Below are 17,462 nucleotides of genomic sequence, written 5' to 3'. Positions count from 1 at the left end.
GCGCGTGAACTGTAAACGAAAAGCCTTCTCGGGGCCGAGAATCGGGAAAGTGTTTGCGTGTTTTTTTTTAACATTTTGCCTTGAAATACTCAAAAGTGAGTCAAAACGCCACACACAACATGTGCGTGATTTTAGATTCGGAAACGAAGAAGAATGAGTTCAACACCCTTATCTACGTTTCCATGCATCTCTACACGCGCACCTGCCTCTGCTAGCTATTTTTTGTCAAAGCATTTCCATACATTTTAATCTTTTTTTCTTCTTCAAAACCGCCCTCTAGCTATCGCGGTTCACGCCAAACACACAATGTCACACTCTGGCCATTCTGACTCTCTCCCCACGTGGCACTTGAGACCACGGTTTCTCTCAGCAGCCTCCAAAAGACGCGCCCGGGAAAGAGATTAGAACGGAATGACATCATTTGCGCGTCTCGTTCGCCACCTCTCAAGCCCCCAAAACCCGACACCACGTCCGTCCAGTCTCTCTACTGCTGCTACCCTGCACGAGGGGGTTGCTTTTCGTTGCCTTTTTTTATTCCTCCTTTTTTTTGTTTGCTCCCTCACGTAGCCCCCAATCGGGCACGTACGCGAGACTGGTGGGTAGGCAAAGCGCCAACCAGAAAGGTCTCGGAAACTGTGCGAACGGTCGATCCGATTAGCGTGGAGGGTTATGTTCGTTTGCAACATGAGCCGCACCAGCACCAGCTGGGGGATAGACCGGGTTTTTTTTTATTCTCCGCGTTTGATAATGCATGCTTCATTCCGTGTCAGTTGTTTCGGATGGAAAGCAACTAAATATTTATCGGAATTCTGTGCCATTTCACAATCCAAACGCTTTACGGCAGACCCGCGCAGTGGACTTAAGTGGTCACTTAAAGTGTATATTACACAATTAACTCGCTACTATGAAGCATAAACTGGCGCCCTCTCTTGCATACGCTTAATTGTTTTCATTCAAAAAGCCCTGTAATGCAATTTAAACAAAATAAGGGAGATGGAGATAAAATCCAATTAAAACAAGTGCTGACAAATTGAGCTCGCTTTTTTAAGGATTATTTTAATATATAACCCTCAAATTTTGTCGCTTTGTTGAACAAGTTGGTTGAGAGTTTTTGCTACTACCCTCCATAAAAATGCGTACATGAATATTCTGATTAAAAATTCAAATCCACATATTAAATTATAATGAATCACATATTCTAGCCGTAGCTTAAAATGTATATAATTGCACCACATTACGACCTGTACTACGCTTTCTGACTGATATAACAACGGCCACAAATCAAAACAAACTGCTTTCGCGCCAGCTGATGATAAGCCTGTAAAAGAGCACACTTTCCGATGTTTATTGCTTATCTTGTTTTCCATTTCGAACAAACGTGCACCAAACGGAAAGGCAAATAATTGCCCCCTTTCTTTTCCTGGTGCAGGGGATGTAATCTTATCTAACCATACCCGATGGTTGTCCGCCAGCGATGAAATCTTTGCAGTTTCCGAAGCGCGCTTGCAGCGGGAAAATTGCCAATATGCAGCCCTTATGTCGTCGATCCTGCGCGCGAGGACGAGATAAACGCATTTTGCTAACCCCAAACACGTACGCTACCGGGCATAAATGGTCTCTCTATGGTCGCATCCTGCACACCGGTGAACTTTAGCAAAACGCCTCAAGTGCAGTAGCCACAGTGAGGTGTTATCAGTGGCTGAGTCGCCACCACCAACGCGTCGGGATACGCGACATTCGAACTTCATTATCAACTTCATCCCAAAAACCCCACTGAAACTGCGCTTGCTTGGTGAGGGTATTACATCAGCTTCATGCTCCCCCACACTCACTTATCAACTCGCAGATTTACACCGTGAACCCTCGATGCCTCTCTTTACAGTCTCGCAGTACACAGAAGGTTAACTGCAGCTGACACGGCACGTCAAGGGCCAAACCGTGCTGTACCCCCCTTTGCTCACATATTGATAACGAAGTGACGATGGTGTAATGTACCACGCGTACCCGTGTGTGTGTGTGTGTCTGGGGGGGCATTAAAGTGAAAAATTAAGCGAGAAATAAAGGGGCAGAGAGAAAAAGCATCCACTACGGGGAGTCCGGTATTTTGTAATGTGGTTGGAACATTCACTCACACACAAAAAATAATATTAATAAAGAATAAAGAAGGGGTATCATTTGCTCGCGAGAGTGGACGTCGCAATGACAGCATACATTTTAATGCTTCCCCAGGAATGGCCCGTCAGAACATCGACATCATTGGACGATTGAAATGGCCCACTCGGGAGGAAACTCTGGGGGAAGGATCCCCAAAATCCCCCAGGAACGACGGCTTACCAGCTTGAAAATAAATTTGAATAAACCGATTTAAATCCTGTTAAAAGTGTGTTGCGTAACGTTCGGTGGAAAAGTGACGACTCCCAAAAAAAAACAACACAACAACAGCAAGCGCATCTCGGTTGCGATGCGAGCTGAAAAGTTGCTCCCTTCGAGTAGATTATTAGCGTTGCTGGTACAAGGGAAAGGAGCGAAAACACGAATGAATAAAAGGAGAAAAAAGTCAGCGCAAACACTTTCATCGAAACTTTGGTTCAATTGCTGGCTTCACTCTTTCTGGCGCATTTTATTAGCCGCCGTTGCAAGCGCTTCGGTGCCTCTTCAATATCGATGAAACCGTGACACAGTTGAGTCGTTATTGATTATTTCTACAAGTTAAAAATATCAACCGACAGGATATTGCCGCCCGTCCATTAGGACACTTCATCTAAACTAAAGCCACCCCGCAGCGAAGTTTACTTTCTATCGCCCTCTGCTGGCGCTTCTCTCCGTCTGGTTGGGGGGGTTTCGAACGATCCTAGTTTGGAATAAATTACCGAAACAGTTCCACATCGCGCACGGAACAACGGCACGGACGGGCGGAAGAAGAAAAGCACAAAAAAAAACGGCGCTGTTGAACCAGCGAGCGAGCGATAAAAAGTTAACGATACGGAAAGAACAAAACCAGATGCGGGGAATGAACCGAAGAAAAGCGAGAAACCGGGAAAGCAACCCCCGGGAATGGGACGCACACGGCGAATGGAAGTCACGAGGGGGGCCTAGTGAGCAGGGATGGTGTGTTAGCATATTTCGTTGTCAAGAACCGGCCACGGACGGAACGCGAGCATCGAACGGAAGAACTGGGGCGGCAGCGACGGCACTCAAATCTCATTTCCCTGCCGCGGTTGTTGAGACGTGGACGGGGACGGGGGGGTTGCTGCACAAGAGGGGGGGGGGAGCGGGAACGGAGCACGGGGGTTTCATTTTCGTCAGCCTCTGCCCGGCATGACACCGCGGTGACACATCGTTCGAATTTCATGTCGGTTCGCCTTAGTCCCGGCGTACGCAAAGGCATGCACGTGAACTCTGAAAGTGCCGAATAAGCCGAGGGTGGGTCCAAAAGTACCGGTGTCGTTTGTTGGAAGGGGGGACAAACGAGTGCTTCAAAACGATTCGAAACATGTGGCTTGATTGTTTTATGACTTCATACAAAGCGGTAGGGCAGACAATAGATTTGTTAAATATTTTTAAAATCCATTTTCCTCAGCCAACAAATTTTTGTACAAGAAATTTAAAAATAAAAAATCACCATATTTGTTAGGCAACGATATCATGCATCTTTTCTTTTATCACACAATATACGAGGACGAGCATCAACGGTCTATAGATCACAGGTCCAGCATATATGCTAATCGTAAAAAAGGACACAGTTACTTTCCTAATTTGCGCGAGGGACATTTGGTTTGATACATTCACTTTTTTGCCATTTTTGCAACCTTTTACCATTTTCAAAAAGCATAAAATTCACCATTTTCTAAAGAGGATAAATTATTACACCAAACCCACCATTTTTGGAGCAACTTCAGCGATGGAATCATGTCCCTATATAGTACGCAATATACGACTAGCGTTTTTTGTTGTGTTTCAAAATCTCTCTTCCACAAACCATACAACGAGAGAAAAAACCGTGCGGTGGTATTTCGGTACGTTTTAATATTTTAAATTCGCTCCTTCCAACGAAACCGCGAACCGGCGGCCACCGCATAGCAGGAGTGGTGCTTGTGTGTCTGTGAGTGTCCGCGAAACGTCAAGAACATTCTCCCTCACTTCTGACCGGTCTGATAGCTTGTCCGTCCGGCGTCAGGCATCGTCGTTCCAGGCCAGCGTATCGTGGAACAAAAATTTTGACATTCTATGCTTGTTGAACATTTCTTATCGATTGCCAGCCATCTTTTCCACGATGGCCCCGCGTTCGTTTGTTTTTTGTCTTTCCGCGCGCGCGTCGCGACCCATGTTTCGACATTCACGATTAAGCAATATTTCATTGGCCCACCGCCAGCATGCCAGCCCGACCCACGTGGTTGGGGGGGGCCCATTGTGCATCGCAAGGACTGCAACATTCGCGACTTACCTCGCCGTGGCAGTTGCGTCCGGACGGTGTGTTTTCCGGCAGGAAGTAGAGCCGGAGGGCTATCAGCAGGCACTGCTCGTTCCGGTCCCGCCAGACCATCCGCAGTTCGGCCAGGCACGCGATCGGCGAGTCGGACCACGGTCGCACCGGAATGCAGTCGCCCAGCGCCAGCACCAGCGGTCGGTGGTGTTGTCTGTGAAAAGAGAGGGAAAAAAGGCAAAAGACGGTCACATTAGGCGATGTGATATAGAAGCGACCGCAGCTCAACGATTTTATGAAGATTTCTCTTTCTAGGAGGATTAATTCCGATGGTCCGGTTACATTGTTTCGCTATTTAACGCCAAATTGCGGACGGTGAATGATTTTGATCACCTTAAGTCTTCTCGTGGTTCATCGTCATGCGAGCCTGACTCTGGCCAAGCGAATATACTCAATTTAGAGGCCCAAAACGAAACGAACCATCACTGTTTTTATTTAGCATTTTATAATTGAAAAACAAAAGAAGGAAAAACAATAAAATTTTAATTAAAACAAAACACACGAACGCAAGCCAAAAAAAATGACAACTGCCGCAACGACCTTCATTCAGCCATCCTGCCATTTATTTGCAGCTTATTTAGCAACGGGTCGATGATTAGCATAATCCGCGGAGGCATTGCGCGATCCATCTCCGATTATGAAAGCCGCAACGGAATCAATCTTCTTCACCCGGCCAAGCAAGGATCGCTCCCGTTCTCCAAAAAAGTGCCACAATGAAAATAACACCCAAGGGTACATTGTTGACGCAACGGATGTAGGGCATACACCGTTTTCCCTTTAACCCAGAAGGGCCTCATGGGAGGCAAACACGCAAATGGACCGAGCCGGCGTGCATGAAAACACACAAATCAATAAACGAAACCGAACACTAACGAGCCGTTTGGGCTGAAGCGCGAACCAAACAGCACTGAAGACCTTCTTCTCTAGGCATAAAGAAAAAATAAACACGAAAATTGAAACACTCACACGCACGCACACGAGGAAGTGCAAAAGTGCTTTGGCATGATGGAGGAGAGCATAATTTTTTTTTTAAACAACTGAACCGAGGCGTCGCGGTCGTGTAGCAGAGCGTAGGTTAAGTGACAACGGCGACTGGTGGGTTCGTCGATTAAAAGCTGCCCTTTGCCCGCAATTTAGACTTGCAAATCGGCCAATCCCAGGATAAGCATTTTCCTTTTTCCGCGGGTACCTTCATCCGAACATCGCGCCCCATAGATCGCAACGGCATTTATGGAGCTAATTAGCATAACTCTTCCCGGGCGCATGTGCTCACGACCAACTCCCAGATGCTTCCCCGGGAGCTTCCCGTGGTGAAACGGACGAAGTTCGAGACAAAGCCGCAAACAGCAAACAAACGCATTCGAAAAGGGAAACCAAAACACGACGACCACACCAACCGTCGTTTGACCGCCGTGAGGCGAAATGGCGACCGTGCGCGTTGAGCACGCCGTCGAATTAAAGAAACATAAAACATTCTCGCTCACCGAGCCTATAATGACTTTGTGCAGCCGAAGCTCCTGAAGCGAATTTCCAATATGAAGGCTCGCGCAATGGGTACCGTTTGCCCCTCAACATGATGAAATCATTGCGTAAAGAATGAGAAAATTGCCACACTGCCTCGAACCACCGGAGCAATCGAAACCAAGCGACCGGTGGCTTTCGCGCGCCGTTTGCCGAATTAGAAAATTGCCGCTTGGTGAAAGGTAGTGGTTTGTCTATTGATCGAGTATCTTGGCACCTGTCTGTACGGTGGGGCATTATTTCGTGGAAATAACGACAAGAGCCGTGGGCAGAAGCTCGGGCGAAAGAGAAATTCCTCAAACCCGTCTAATGTTTGTTTGAAAGTCTTACAGCACGACGTTCAAATTCGCCAATGTTATCATTAAAATAAACTGGATTTTTTTTACCAAAAAAATTATATAAAAATCAAAAAATATATGTGCATTTACAGTAAATAATGTACTCCATTTCCGATAGCATATCCTTACACTTTTCGCAGCATAAAAAGTGTTACAAAAATAAAATCCAATTTTCCGCAAAATAAAATAAATTGAATAAACAGCGAAGTAATCTACTTAAACGCTATGCGTATGAATAAAATAAAAAAAAAGAAAACATAAACGAAAAATTGGCTTTCTACACATAAATAAAGCTCGAGCACAAATCACACAAACGAAGTACGAAAAAGAAGGGGCAAAAAATTGACCTTACGAGATAAAGAAAGTGAAAAATAAAATATACAACAGGCAAACGAGAAAAAAGCGGCACAGACCGCCGATCAGAAACTTACTCTCGATCGTGCGACGTCAACCGGCACAGGTTGCTGTTGAGGCCGGCTCTCGTGCTGGTGCCGTTGCCATTCGCAACACTGCTACCACCCGCTCCTGCCGCCACCACCACGGACGCTCCTCCCCCGCTGGGGCCATTTTCGCTGACACATTTTCGTTGCGTTTGTTTTGGCTTCGCTTGGGTGCCATTTTGACTTTTGCCGCCGCCATTGGTACCACCATTGCCACCGTTGGCACTAGAGCTACTGCTGTTACCGTTACTATCACTATTGCTATTGCTATTACTAGTACTGTTGCTACCACTATTACTACTACTGCCGCCACCACTCGGCGCACTATTGGTATTGGCTTGATTGCACTGGGCAGTGTCCTCCTCCGCTGGCTTGCTGGCGCCCTCTGGTGGCGATCGTTGGGCGGAGTTGGTGGCATTAGAGTCCGGCGAATCGGTGCCACCTTCGCTTGGAATGTCGACCGAGGGACGGTGACGGTCGAGACCGTTGCTACTACTGCTGCCATCGGTGGAGGTAGTGGTGTTGGCAGTACTGGACAGCTGGGCGGCACCACCTTCACCGGGTGCGGTGGCTCCGGTCCCGGGCAGGCTCGCCACGGACGAGGCAGACGAGCCGGACTCGTGCGATCCCTTCGGACCGAACGTCACTTTGACGCCCTTGAAGAAGGTGTATGAGCCATGGTAGCCGCAGGGTCCACCAACGACCTAAAGAAAGGAGAAGAAGAACATCGAGAGATGTTAAAATAAAGAACAAACAGCGGATCTTCGTCGTCAAGAAACATCAGGAAAAATAAAGACATCAGTTCCAACCTGGTCAGAGGATGGTCTCGTCTAGAGAGAATTCGGAGAGAGTGAGCTTTCGCAGAATTTATCCCCAATAATTTATGAAACGAGCTTTCAGGATTACTGTCATTCATTTGTGTTTATTAGTTCGAGTTTCCCTCACAAAACCTCCCGCTATTCCATTCTACCCTCGTCGTCAAACAAAATCGAATCGTCCTCAGACTCTTGCCACCTAGGAGTGATCTCCAAGCGAATCTGAAGGTAGTCGAGCGATTCCAACACATCACGCCGGCCCCGACTGAGCTGTTTCACCTTCAGCAGCCTCCGCATCGATCGGATAAACTCTAGTTGATTCAACCCCACCACCGGCGAGTACGTTTGCCTTATCCACCCAATCATGCGCGCTCTGTCTGCCCTGTCGAACTCCTTCGCCAGTCCCTCCACACCGGACAGGTCCTCTATCTGCAGCAGGAACCTGTCGAGCTCGACGGCGATCAGTTCCCTTGTCGCGCGATCGACCTGATTCGAGAGCTGCGTCGCAAGTGATGGTGCCGGCTGACCTACCAGCACTGGAAACGGACGCACTACCGGTTTCACCGGAACGGGAACTGCTGCTGGTGCCTCGGACACCTTCGTCGTGGTTTGCTGTATGATCACAACTGGAGGTGCTGGTGGCAATGGTTCTGGTATTCTGCTTGGGGATCGCCGGAGATCAATCTCCCACGAATGGTTCTCATCCTCAGAACTACTTGCTAGAGGTTCTGGAGCAGGTTCCTTGACGTCAGCCCACTGATACCCGCCAGCGATCGGGTTTTGAGGCCATTTGACACTTTCTTCAACTGGAACCGGAACCGGTTCTACTTCCGGGTGAAGATGCACCGAATTCGAGCTCCACGCCCCATGGTTGTCATCCTGGAGGTCCTTTAGAGCCTGTCGAAGGCTTTGCCACTCATTCGCAACGTCCCACTGTAGCTCGTAGAGGAAATCTTTCTTGTCCTCCAGCTGCAGGTTGCTTGGGACTCGCTTCAAGCCCAAAAGCCGTCGCAGAGTACGCATCAGGATTGGCGCGAGTAATCGGAAATCGTTCGCCAACTGCTCCTGTAACGGATCGGGGGCGGATCCGTATGTTCCAATCTTCGAGATCACCTCAAACGCAGGATCATGCTTCAACTTTCGCTCCAACTGTTCGATTAGCTCTTTGTTTGTGATCCACTCGACAGCGCGCTTGAACACGGGGCTTCCGTACGCCCAAGGATGCCGGTACGTCTGCAGGACCTTCGCGAGATAGTACAGCTCAAGCAGAACTTTCGTTACTTCCCGTCTTCGCAAGAGCGTTCGCGAATCGTCGAGCTCTTCCTGGTAGAAACTTTCACTGGGATCAAACGAGTCTATCTGAACCGCACGGCTATGGCGGAGAGGCGCAACCTTATGGTCAGCCGAGGAAAACCAACTCAAACCACACGACAGTAGCAATGTTAGCAAGACGATGAGTTTCGCCATCTTTACGTCCGTTTGTTACAGCTCCCGGAGGACATCTGCGGACGACAGCTCGCACAGAAATGTGACGGAAAGTACTAAAACGAAGCTTCAGAACCAGTGCTGGATTTATACCCTTAAAATCTGGCACATAAATCCTACCTTACATTTTTAGCAGGTATCATTTAGGTCCAACTCTGTACCTAGACGCCTCGAAAGATACGTTTAAGCCCCTCGTTTTGAAATTGGGATCTTAAAAATGGATTGTTTATGGGTTACGAAATATAAAGCAAAACCACCATTCGCATTCCACCACTCCATTCTCGAGGTAACCGTAATTAGTTATTGATTTCGGTAGCGCTTCCTCCTCACGGCGTTCTCTCGCTTTCGCCACAACCTTTGATCTCGCGCGAGCTGCTATTATAAACCGGCTCCCTTATCCGAACCGGAGATATTAAAACGAGAAAACGAGATCTATCGCCTCTCAGCTCCGGTGTATTCGGAATTAAATTCCATCCCACTCGTCTATCGCTTCACATTCCATTCCAGCGCAAATTGGAACCCCGATCCGCGCGCAGGTATCCACACCGAGCATCATTACCTTAAATACCCGTATATACTCTTGCCTGCCCCGACCCGTCCGGGGGTTCGTTTCTTCATCTTTCGCCCTCCAATTTTCGTCTGCACCACAAAAAGGAAAAGCTCCCGTCATCGTCAAGCGCAGCATCGGGGCCTGCCAGACAGACGGCTGTGCTTGGACGAGTGGCAAACACCACCAATAACGTAACACACGCCCCATAAAAATCCATTATTCAGCTCATAAATGGGTAGAAGGGTTTTGTTTCATTTTTCTTCCCGTACTTGCACCCCGGTATCCTTTGGCCGAGTTCTGCTCCGGCGCATTTGCTTCTTCTCTCGCTTCGGGAAGGTCTCATTTGTCACGGAGCCCTCTGAGGTCGTTTAATGAGCGCCACACGATCGTACCTGGCGATTTTCTTGCCCCTTGCCAAGTTGGTCAGACGTGAAGAATGATGGGATTTTGTGTGGCCGCACGATGTCGCCGTCCGAGACTCTGACTGATCAACCACCACGGCAGGCGCTTTTAACGTCCTGGACAAATTGAGTTCCATCGATCACTCGATCAAATCAGTCGATCGGATGTCGCATAAATTATTGCCGTGTGTACATAAGGTAGCCTCATTTGGGGTCTGCTAGTAAGAAGGGGCAAAACGCGATTTCTCACGACCTCCATCGAAGATCGAACAATCTAGTGACCAATGATCGAGCACGTGACGTTTCGCTTGACGTGATTCATTATACCTTAGAATAGAAAATGTACATTGTATTTTCCAGGAGGTAATCGGAAACCTTCATATCGGTTAAATACGCAATCAATGCAACGGTTAAACAAATTGATCCAAACGTTTCACCCCGAAATCGACATTCAAAGTGGTTGTAAAGTAATCATCTCGAGCTTATTGAGAGCGATTCTCGAAAAATGTTTAAAATTCTGTTAAATACCACCGGTATCAGTTTCCGTCGCATTGGAAATGCAAAAAGCCCGGAAACTGCACTCTACACGCGTTGCAGTGCGAAAAGTGAAACTCCTCCTAGGTGTAACAGCCGCCTACTTCCGCACACATCATAATCGAGAGGCTCTCGCGCGCTCCGATTGCAGCAATAAGCTAAAATGCAACCCAGTACGCGCTTGATTCCTCTCCACGCCAATTAGCCCTTCGCGCCGCTGCCCACCGAATCGGCTGGCTGTTGGAAAAAAAAGTATTAAAAACAACACGCCGAGCACAGATTGGAGCAAAATAATGTAAAACGAACGCGCTCGGGGGTCTGAATACAGTATGTTTCTGCTGCTGTAAAAAAAAGTATACCCCGCAACGCCGTACTTTACTCAATTTGTGCACTTTGTCGGACATCTGGCTATGGGGCTACGATTGGGACCGGGCGGTGATTTACGATTGGGCGAATGGGTGGAAGGAGAAAAAAAAAATAGCCACCCCAAACCATACATCCCCGTCGGGTGCAGCCAAACACTCACCTGTAGCGAAACAGTGCACAGGTTTTTGGTACGCAACAGCGTGTCATGGCCGAAACGGGTTACCTTTTGCTCGTTTTATGTTTGATGCGATTAATAGCTTTGACATATTACTTACATTTTATCTCAAAGCAAAGCGTACTCGTTCATGTTAGAATGTGCAACATATCTCTCAGTATGCGTAATATTTCTCGCACAATTTATAGTGTCGATTGATGTTTAATAAAAACGTCTTCCAAATATAAATTTTTTAATATACTTTGTCAAACAGGTAAATTTTTTCTGGGTAATTTTGAAAATTTAATTTTCTATTAGGAAATGAATACCGCTTCAGTCATTTTCATGTACGCATGGTTGCATTTATTACATCAAAAAGTATAAATTACCGGACCACAAACAATTGTATTCTTATAAAATAAATAATGTTGATACTTCCTGATCTAAAGATGCCAATTTACCATTTACGTTGCTAAATTGTATCTAATTTATGCTAACAATACATTGCTGAGCTTCCCTTTGTTGGAGGAAAGTGTGTGATTGATCGATTTACACCGGGCTAAATTGATCGAACGCAATCACCAGATACGTGCTGCAGCCGTATAACATCCCCTATCGTTCTGTTTTTTTTTGTTTTGCTTCACTTATTCACCGCGATCGCATCATCCACCACCAACGGTCTCGGCTATCTGCGAACGAGCGATCCGGATCCGCGTGTTAAGTTGTGGGGCAGATAAAAAAAATGCGATGTTTTAAAAAACATGAATCAAATGAAAAAAAAAACGCTACCCCGTACACATCGTCATCGATAAATCCAAAAGGCACGCAATACGCCACACAGCCGGACGACGACGGCCGCTTCCTTTCGCTCTCTATTCGCTCGCTCGAAAGTGACCCCCTCAAGGTGTGTGTAACCGGAGAAGACGACGGCTCTTTCGCTCGAAGGTCCAAACCCACCCCAGCCGGTGGAGCAGCAGCAGCAGCAGCAGCAGCATCGCTCCGGCCGCTTAGGGAAGGAAACGGAACGGAACGAAACGGAACCGAAGCAACCATCGCCGCCAGGGGTGGTTGAGAAGTGGTTGAAAGCAAAGGGGGATGTAAAGCGCGACCCTGACGCTGTGTCTTGGACGTGCCTCCAGCCACCCTCTTTCGCCCTAGCAGCCCCACCTCCACCAACCGACGGACGAACTAGGGTGGGTAAAACAACAAAACAACAATCCCACCACCTCTCGCCCAACCCACCCCCAATCCCGCGCACGCGAAGCCTAGTCCCATCCAATTGATTCGACGATGTTTTACCCGAGAACGTGAACGGCATGTGGCGAGACAAGAGCGCGTGACAGAGAGCGCACGATCGCGGGGATGCAGTGAATATTCATTTGCGAATGAAAATAAGCAGCCCCCTCCCGGGCAGGGGGTTTCCGGGGGGGCTTGGGTCGGCGCGAGGAAGATATGAAGCTGCCACGCATTTGGCCTTTTCCTGGTCAGCAAGCCGAGGTACTAAAGTACTTGTTTTGAGCCGTGTGTGCGGCTGCCGCTGTGGCGGGATGTCAAATGAAAAATGATGCACATTCTTATAGCCGAACAATTGCAGCGGTGGTGTGTGCCATTAATTTACTTTTAATGACATTTGGCAGCGTACGAATAACGGTCGTGTGGACGTCCGGATATGCAATCGGGGTTATTTATGGGAAACAAAAAACCCGGGAAAAAAAATAGCAATAAGCTATGCCCCGTGACATTTTCTATTCGATTTTGTGATAAAGCAAAAGGCAATTTTTAATCCATTAATATTAGATCAAGACAGCATAACACGCCGGTTCGAAGAACGCAAATCAATTTGTGATGCATCATAATATATAGAAATAATGGTACGAATGAATAATAATAAATTAAATGTATGGATACCTCGCGCACGGAATTAAACGCACGGGAGCGTTTTATTAGCCTTTCACCCTCTTACGACCATCGACGAACGGTCCCTGGAGACTTTGACAAACGGTTTCCACTCATGCGAGCAAACGCTCGAGCACATAAAACCGAGCAAAATATATAATACCGCCCCCATGCATTCAAAACGTGCCCCGAAACCGCGCCACGTACCACGTTTCGGGTTGGGTCAGGCCAACTGAATTTAACGAAAAGCATACCCCCCGTTTGAACAACAACAAAAATAATGGTGCCTTGAAATACACCTTCATTGCTGCTGCTTGGGGAGGCAAATAGATCAAGTGGAAATTAAAACCAGCAGTAACACTCACTACTAACGGTCCAAACTTTCTAAGATGCCCTCCTTTGTGGGGGTGAAAAAACACACCCCTATCTTTTGGTGGACGATTCACTCGTCGACTCGAATAAAATCAACCTCTTTGAGAACGTTGTGTTTAGCCTGTTCCTGAACCACGCATGTGTGTTGCGATATTGAAGGTAATGTTACCGGAGCAGCGATTGGGGAGAACAAGAAAAAAAAAATGATGTGCACACATGTTCTCGACTGCAGCGGAAGAGTAAAGGAAGGCAAAAAAAACACACACAGAAATCGTGCCCAACACACAAAAGCTGTCACACTTCTTCCTCCGTTACGTAAACGATCGCGGGTGGTTGTGGTGATGAAATGTACCGCCGCCGGTAGAGCGAAATGAGATGAGACCGCGAGCTGAGCAAAAAAAATATTTATACAACCAATCGAAAGATCGTAAAATACGACACGCATGTACGGTGCTTCGTAAAAATGGACCCACGGTCGTGAAAACCCGCGCACGAGGTGTAACCCCGAAACGGCCTATTTGACAGTTTTTTGAATGACCACCGATTTTGGCCGGTTTCCGCACGGCTTTTTGGGGCATCTATAAAATACAGCAGCAACAACAAAAAAACACCAACACCCTTAATTCGTACCCAAACGATAAAGTATTTGGCGTACGCGCGAACCAAACCGGTAGCGCAAGCGAGAAAGCGAAAAGGCACGTGATAATGGTGCACCGGGGGGTTGTTGTCGAACGTTGAAAGGGTAGTCTGACCGACCGCCCGAAAGGGGGGGGGGGGGGGAGAGAGAGCATAATAACAGCATAACGCAACGAGAGCAGCAAACATAGCCGATCCGATCCCTGACGGGCCTCCAACATCGAGCTGCCTCGAGTGGCTCCATCTGCCGGCAGATCTAGCAACCGAAGCGCAAGCGTCAAGTTTACCGCTGGTAGGGCGCACGCACATGCAATGGGTGTGAGGGGGAGTGGTGCACCAAACCCTGCTGATGCACGGTGCACCCACGAGTGTCGAGTTTTCAATGCCGTATGATGGTTGTTGGCTTGGCGGACGGAGACGAAGCAATCGGTGAGGACGACGACGACGACGACGACCGTTATCATGCAACAGACTGACGAATGCGCTTACCTCACCGTAAACTTAGGAGCTGTTGATGCTAAGTAGACGAAGAATGTCCACGCGCTCGCAGACCGAGATATCAAACTATTTAACAGCGACAGTTGAGACGAGAAGGCAATATTATACGATACGTATCGCGTATCGGAATACGGAGTGCCGTAATTCTTTTGACGCAAAGATTAGCAACAGTTTGAGAAGTTTTATAATGATCCGGAATTTTGTTCAAGTATAACTTTGCTCGATATAAAATGCCTCAACTCCTGCGCGAGATGTTCTAGACGGAGTTGCTTTTCTTTTCAAAATTGGATTTGAATGTCTCGCAAGAGTATATTAAGCACATGTTATGCAACGGAATGGATAGCTCAAAAGGAACATAAAACAGTATCTACCCAGCGAACAAATCAGTTAAATATATATATATTTTATTTTTAGCTATTATTTACTCATCCACCATCCACGTAAGTTTACAGTGGAGAGTAATTTATGAGAGATACTTCCAAAACGCATAAAAATGTTAACATAATATTAACAAAAGTTGAATATTACTGCGCTCGGTGAATAATATATTCATAACTTAAAAACGATATATATATTATATAAACAAAATGAAGCATCTACCATCGATTTCGTGTTTATTTAACAGAAATAATATGGAATGAATCAATCAAGCGCTTTGTACGTTCGAAAACTAGCCCGTTATGTACAAGGAACAGTAAAGGACGGCTATATCGAACACAGCATCATTGTAACCAACGAATGTGGATGACGTAGTTGGCAAACTGCTGCAAGATGAAGCTATCTTTGTCTGTACTACGGTTGCGCAGTACCATTAAAACGTTGTACAATATTAAGTATCAAATATTCACTGAAAATATGTTCTACAGACTGGTTGTTTTGTGCGTTCAATTGTAATGCTCGAAAAGATGTTCATTATCGTTCTTTTACATTACGTTTATTTATTTAAGTTCATTGTTTTTAAGTTGCGTTAAAAAATAGTATAACTGCCAACAACAATGTTAATGTATTTAATTATTCAAATATAAAATGAAACTAATTAAGTTTAACAATTTTCCCTGCATAAATCTACATAATTGTGATATTTTGAAACATATCACGGTTATCATCAAAAGGGCGTTATGCATGTACGTTTTATCAATTGAATTTCATCCACCAACTAGGAAACGGGCGCGCTCTATCTATGACACTAATGCCACAATATTTTAACCACAAAGCTGTGAAATTTCCTAAAATTAGTCCCCTCATGCCCCTCGCTTACAACAAAACGGGCCAAAATAATCAATTCAGCATTAAAATGCATTCCACTAGCGTTATGCATTAAAAAAAGCCATCTCTCCCCGTCGTACAATGAGAAGAGAGGCACTTTCCCCAAAAATTTATTTACTTCAAAACTACATCTGGCCTCATGAAGGGCTGCTAAACACGCCAAACTGCACGACGATGGTTACGAGTGCAAGCGAGAGAGCAGCTAGACCTCGCCGAAATAGCACTCTCTCGGTCACACCCGCTCTTCCTCCCAACACTGGTCCAACAGCATCTTGGAATTCACGACTCACGAGGGAAAAAAGACGTAGAGCAAGCGCGAGAGAGTGAGAGTGAGAGCTAGTGACTGAGAGCGAAAGAGAAGCACGATGGATTTGGTTTCTTCTTTTCGCCTTCTCTAGATCATGTTCCTCTTAGTTATTTTTTTGCTTCAACTGCTCGTTATTTTTTTTTCTTTCTTCGCTTTGATTTCGGAGGCTGACAAATCGAGGAATCGAGGGGTGCGGTTAAGATGCAGAGGGAGGAACGGTGGTGGGGCGGTGGCAGCATGCACTTCTCACCCCTCAGCACCCTTTTCCACACACACACGTCTCGCCCATCGGGATCGGATGGAAGTGGACATCGCCACGTTTGGTAGCGGATTGGAGGTTAATGTTTGTGTACATTTCTCGGCTCGCATGTGTGTAAAGTTGCGCTCAAGGTTCCGATTGCTGCGCTTCACTACATATTTAGACAAGACTAAATGCAGCATCGTGCAATGATGACAAAAGGTATGTGTGCTTAAATTTTGTTTAATTAATTTAAAAATAATTGTTTTTGTATGATAAGCAATTACATTTACTAAAACAGGTTTAGTAATAAATTAATTGAACGGGAACAAACGATTTTCATACAACAAAACGTGCTTAGGAAAACATTTCCTCACAACGACGATGCATTAAATTTGTATCAAATTTCCTGCTCGAAACTGCGCCGTCATTTCCGATACACCCCCAAGGAAGCGAAAGCTACGAGACCTGAGAATGTGTGCAAGGGGGAGGGAAGAAAGGGAAGCAGGGGTGGGGTGGCAGGGTGTTCGGGTGGAATGTTTCAATATGAATTTCAATCAAACAGTAGTAAGCCGCGTTGTGTGCATCGCCTACTAGCGATTGATTCGATTTGCTGTATTTATTTCTTCTTCTCTCTATTTAGTCTCCCCCGCGCACCGTGACCGATCAACCCCTCACCCCTACGCCCACCCACCCAACCCCCTTATGACACCAAATGTCACCTTCCGAACATGTTTTCCCATTGCGCGATGAATATTCATCACCGCGAGGGCAAAGCAAACACACAGCCAGCCACACATACGCACGCGGCGCAATAATGAGCGGTAATAAACCGGTGGTGCGTAACTTATCGCGAAACCGTACTAACCCCCTCCCGAGGTTGTAACGGAGTTTTTCGGAATGATAGTGAAGCGGGAACTTTTCACAATCATCTCGCAGCCATCAGCACATGATGCGGCGATTCGGGGGGTCATGAACGGGGCCGGAAGGAGGGGAGCGCAAAAAAAAACAAACCGCACTCAAAGCGCAAGCAAAAAGGATGACGCTTTATCGGTTTAAATTATGATTTTCCTCCGCCATCACGTGCTCGCGAGATTGCTCGGAGTGCGTAGAAAAATCAACGCAACATAAATACATCACCGTAACGCTCGCAGAGGGAGGA

At 46.7% G+C, this 17,462-nt stretch overlaps 1 protein-coding gene across 1 annotated transcript in view; it reads right to left on the bottom strand.

Annotated features, from left to right (window-relative positions):
* The window catches only part of LOC128729742 (uncharacterized), a 33,822-nt gene extending 18,830 nt beyond the window's left edge, over nucleotides 1-14,992 (bottom strand). The window contains exons 1-3 of the mRNA XM_053823086.1: nucleotides 14,966-14,992; nucleotides 6,774-7,486; nucleotides 4,445-4,637 (exon numbers count right to left, since the gene is read on the bottom strand). Of these exons, the coding sequence (XP_053679061.1) occupies nucleotides 4,445-4,637; nucleotides 6,774-7,486; nucleotides 14,966-14,992 (933 nt within the window). The remainder of the gene's footprint in view (nucleotides 1-4,444; nucleotides 4,638-6,773; nucleotides 7,487-14,965) is intronic.
* Nucleotides 14,993-17,462: the final 2,470 nt, after the last annotated feature.

Source organism: Anopheles nili, chromosome 2 (assembly GCF_943737925.1).
Source record: "Anopheles nili chromosome 2, idAnoNiliSN_F5_01, whole genome shotgun sequence".
Classification (NCBI taxonomy): domain Eukaryota; kingdom Metazoa; phylum Arthropoda; class Insecta; order Diptera; family Culicidae; genus Anopheles; species Anopheles nili.
This window is presented reverse-complemented; position numbering and strand designations above follow the sequence as displayed.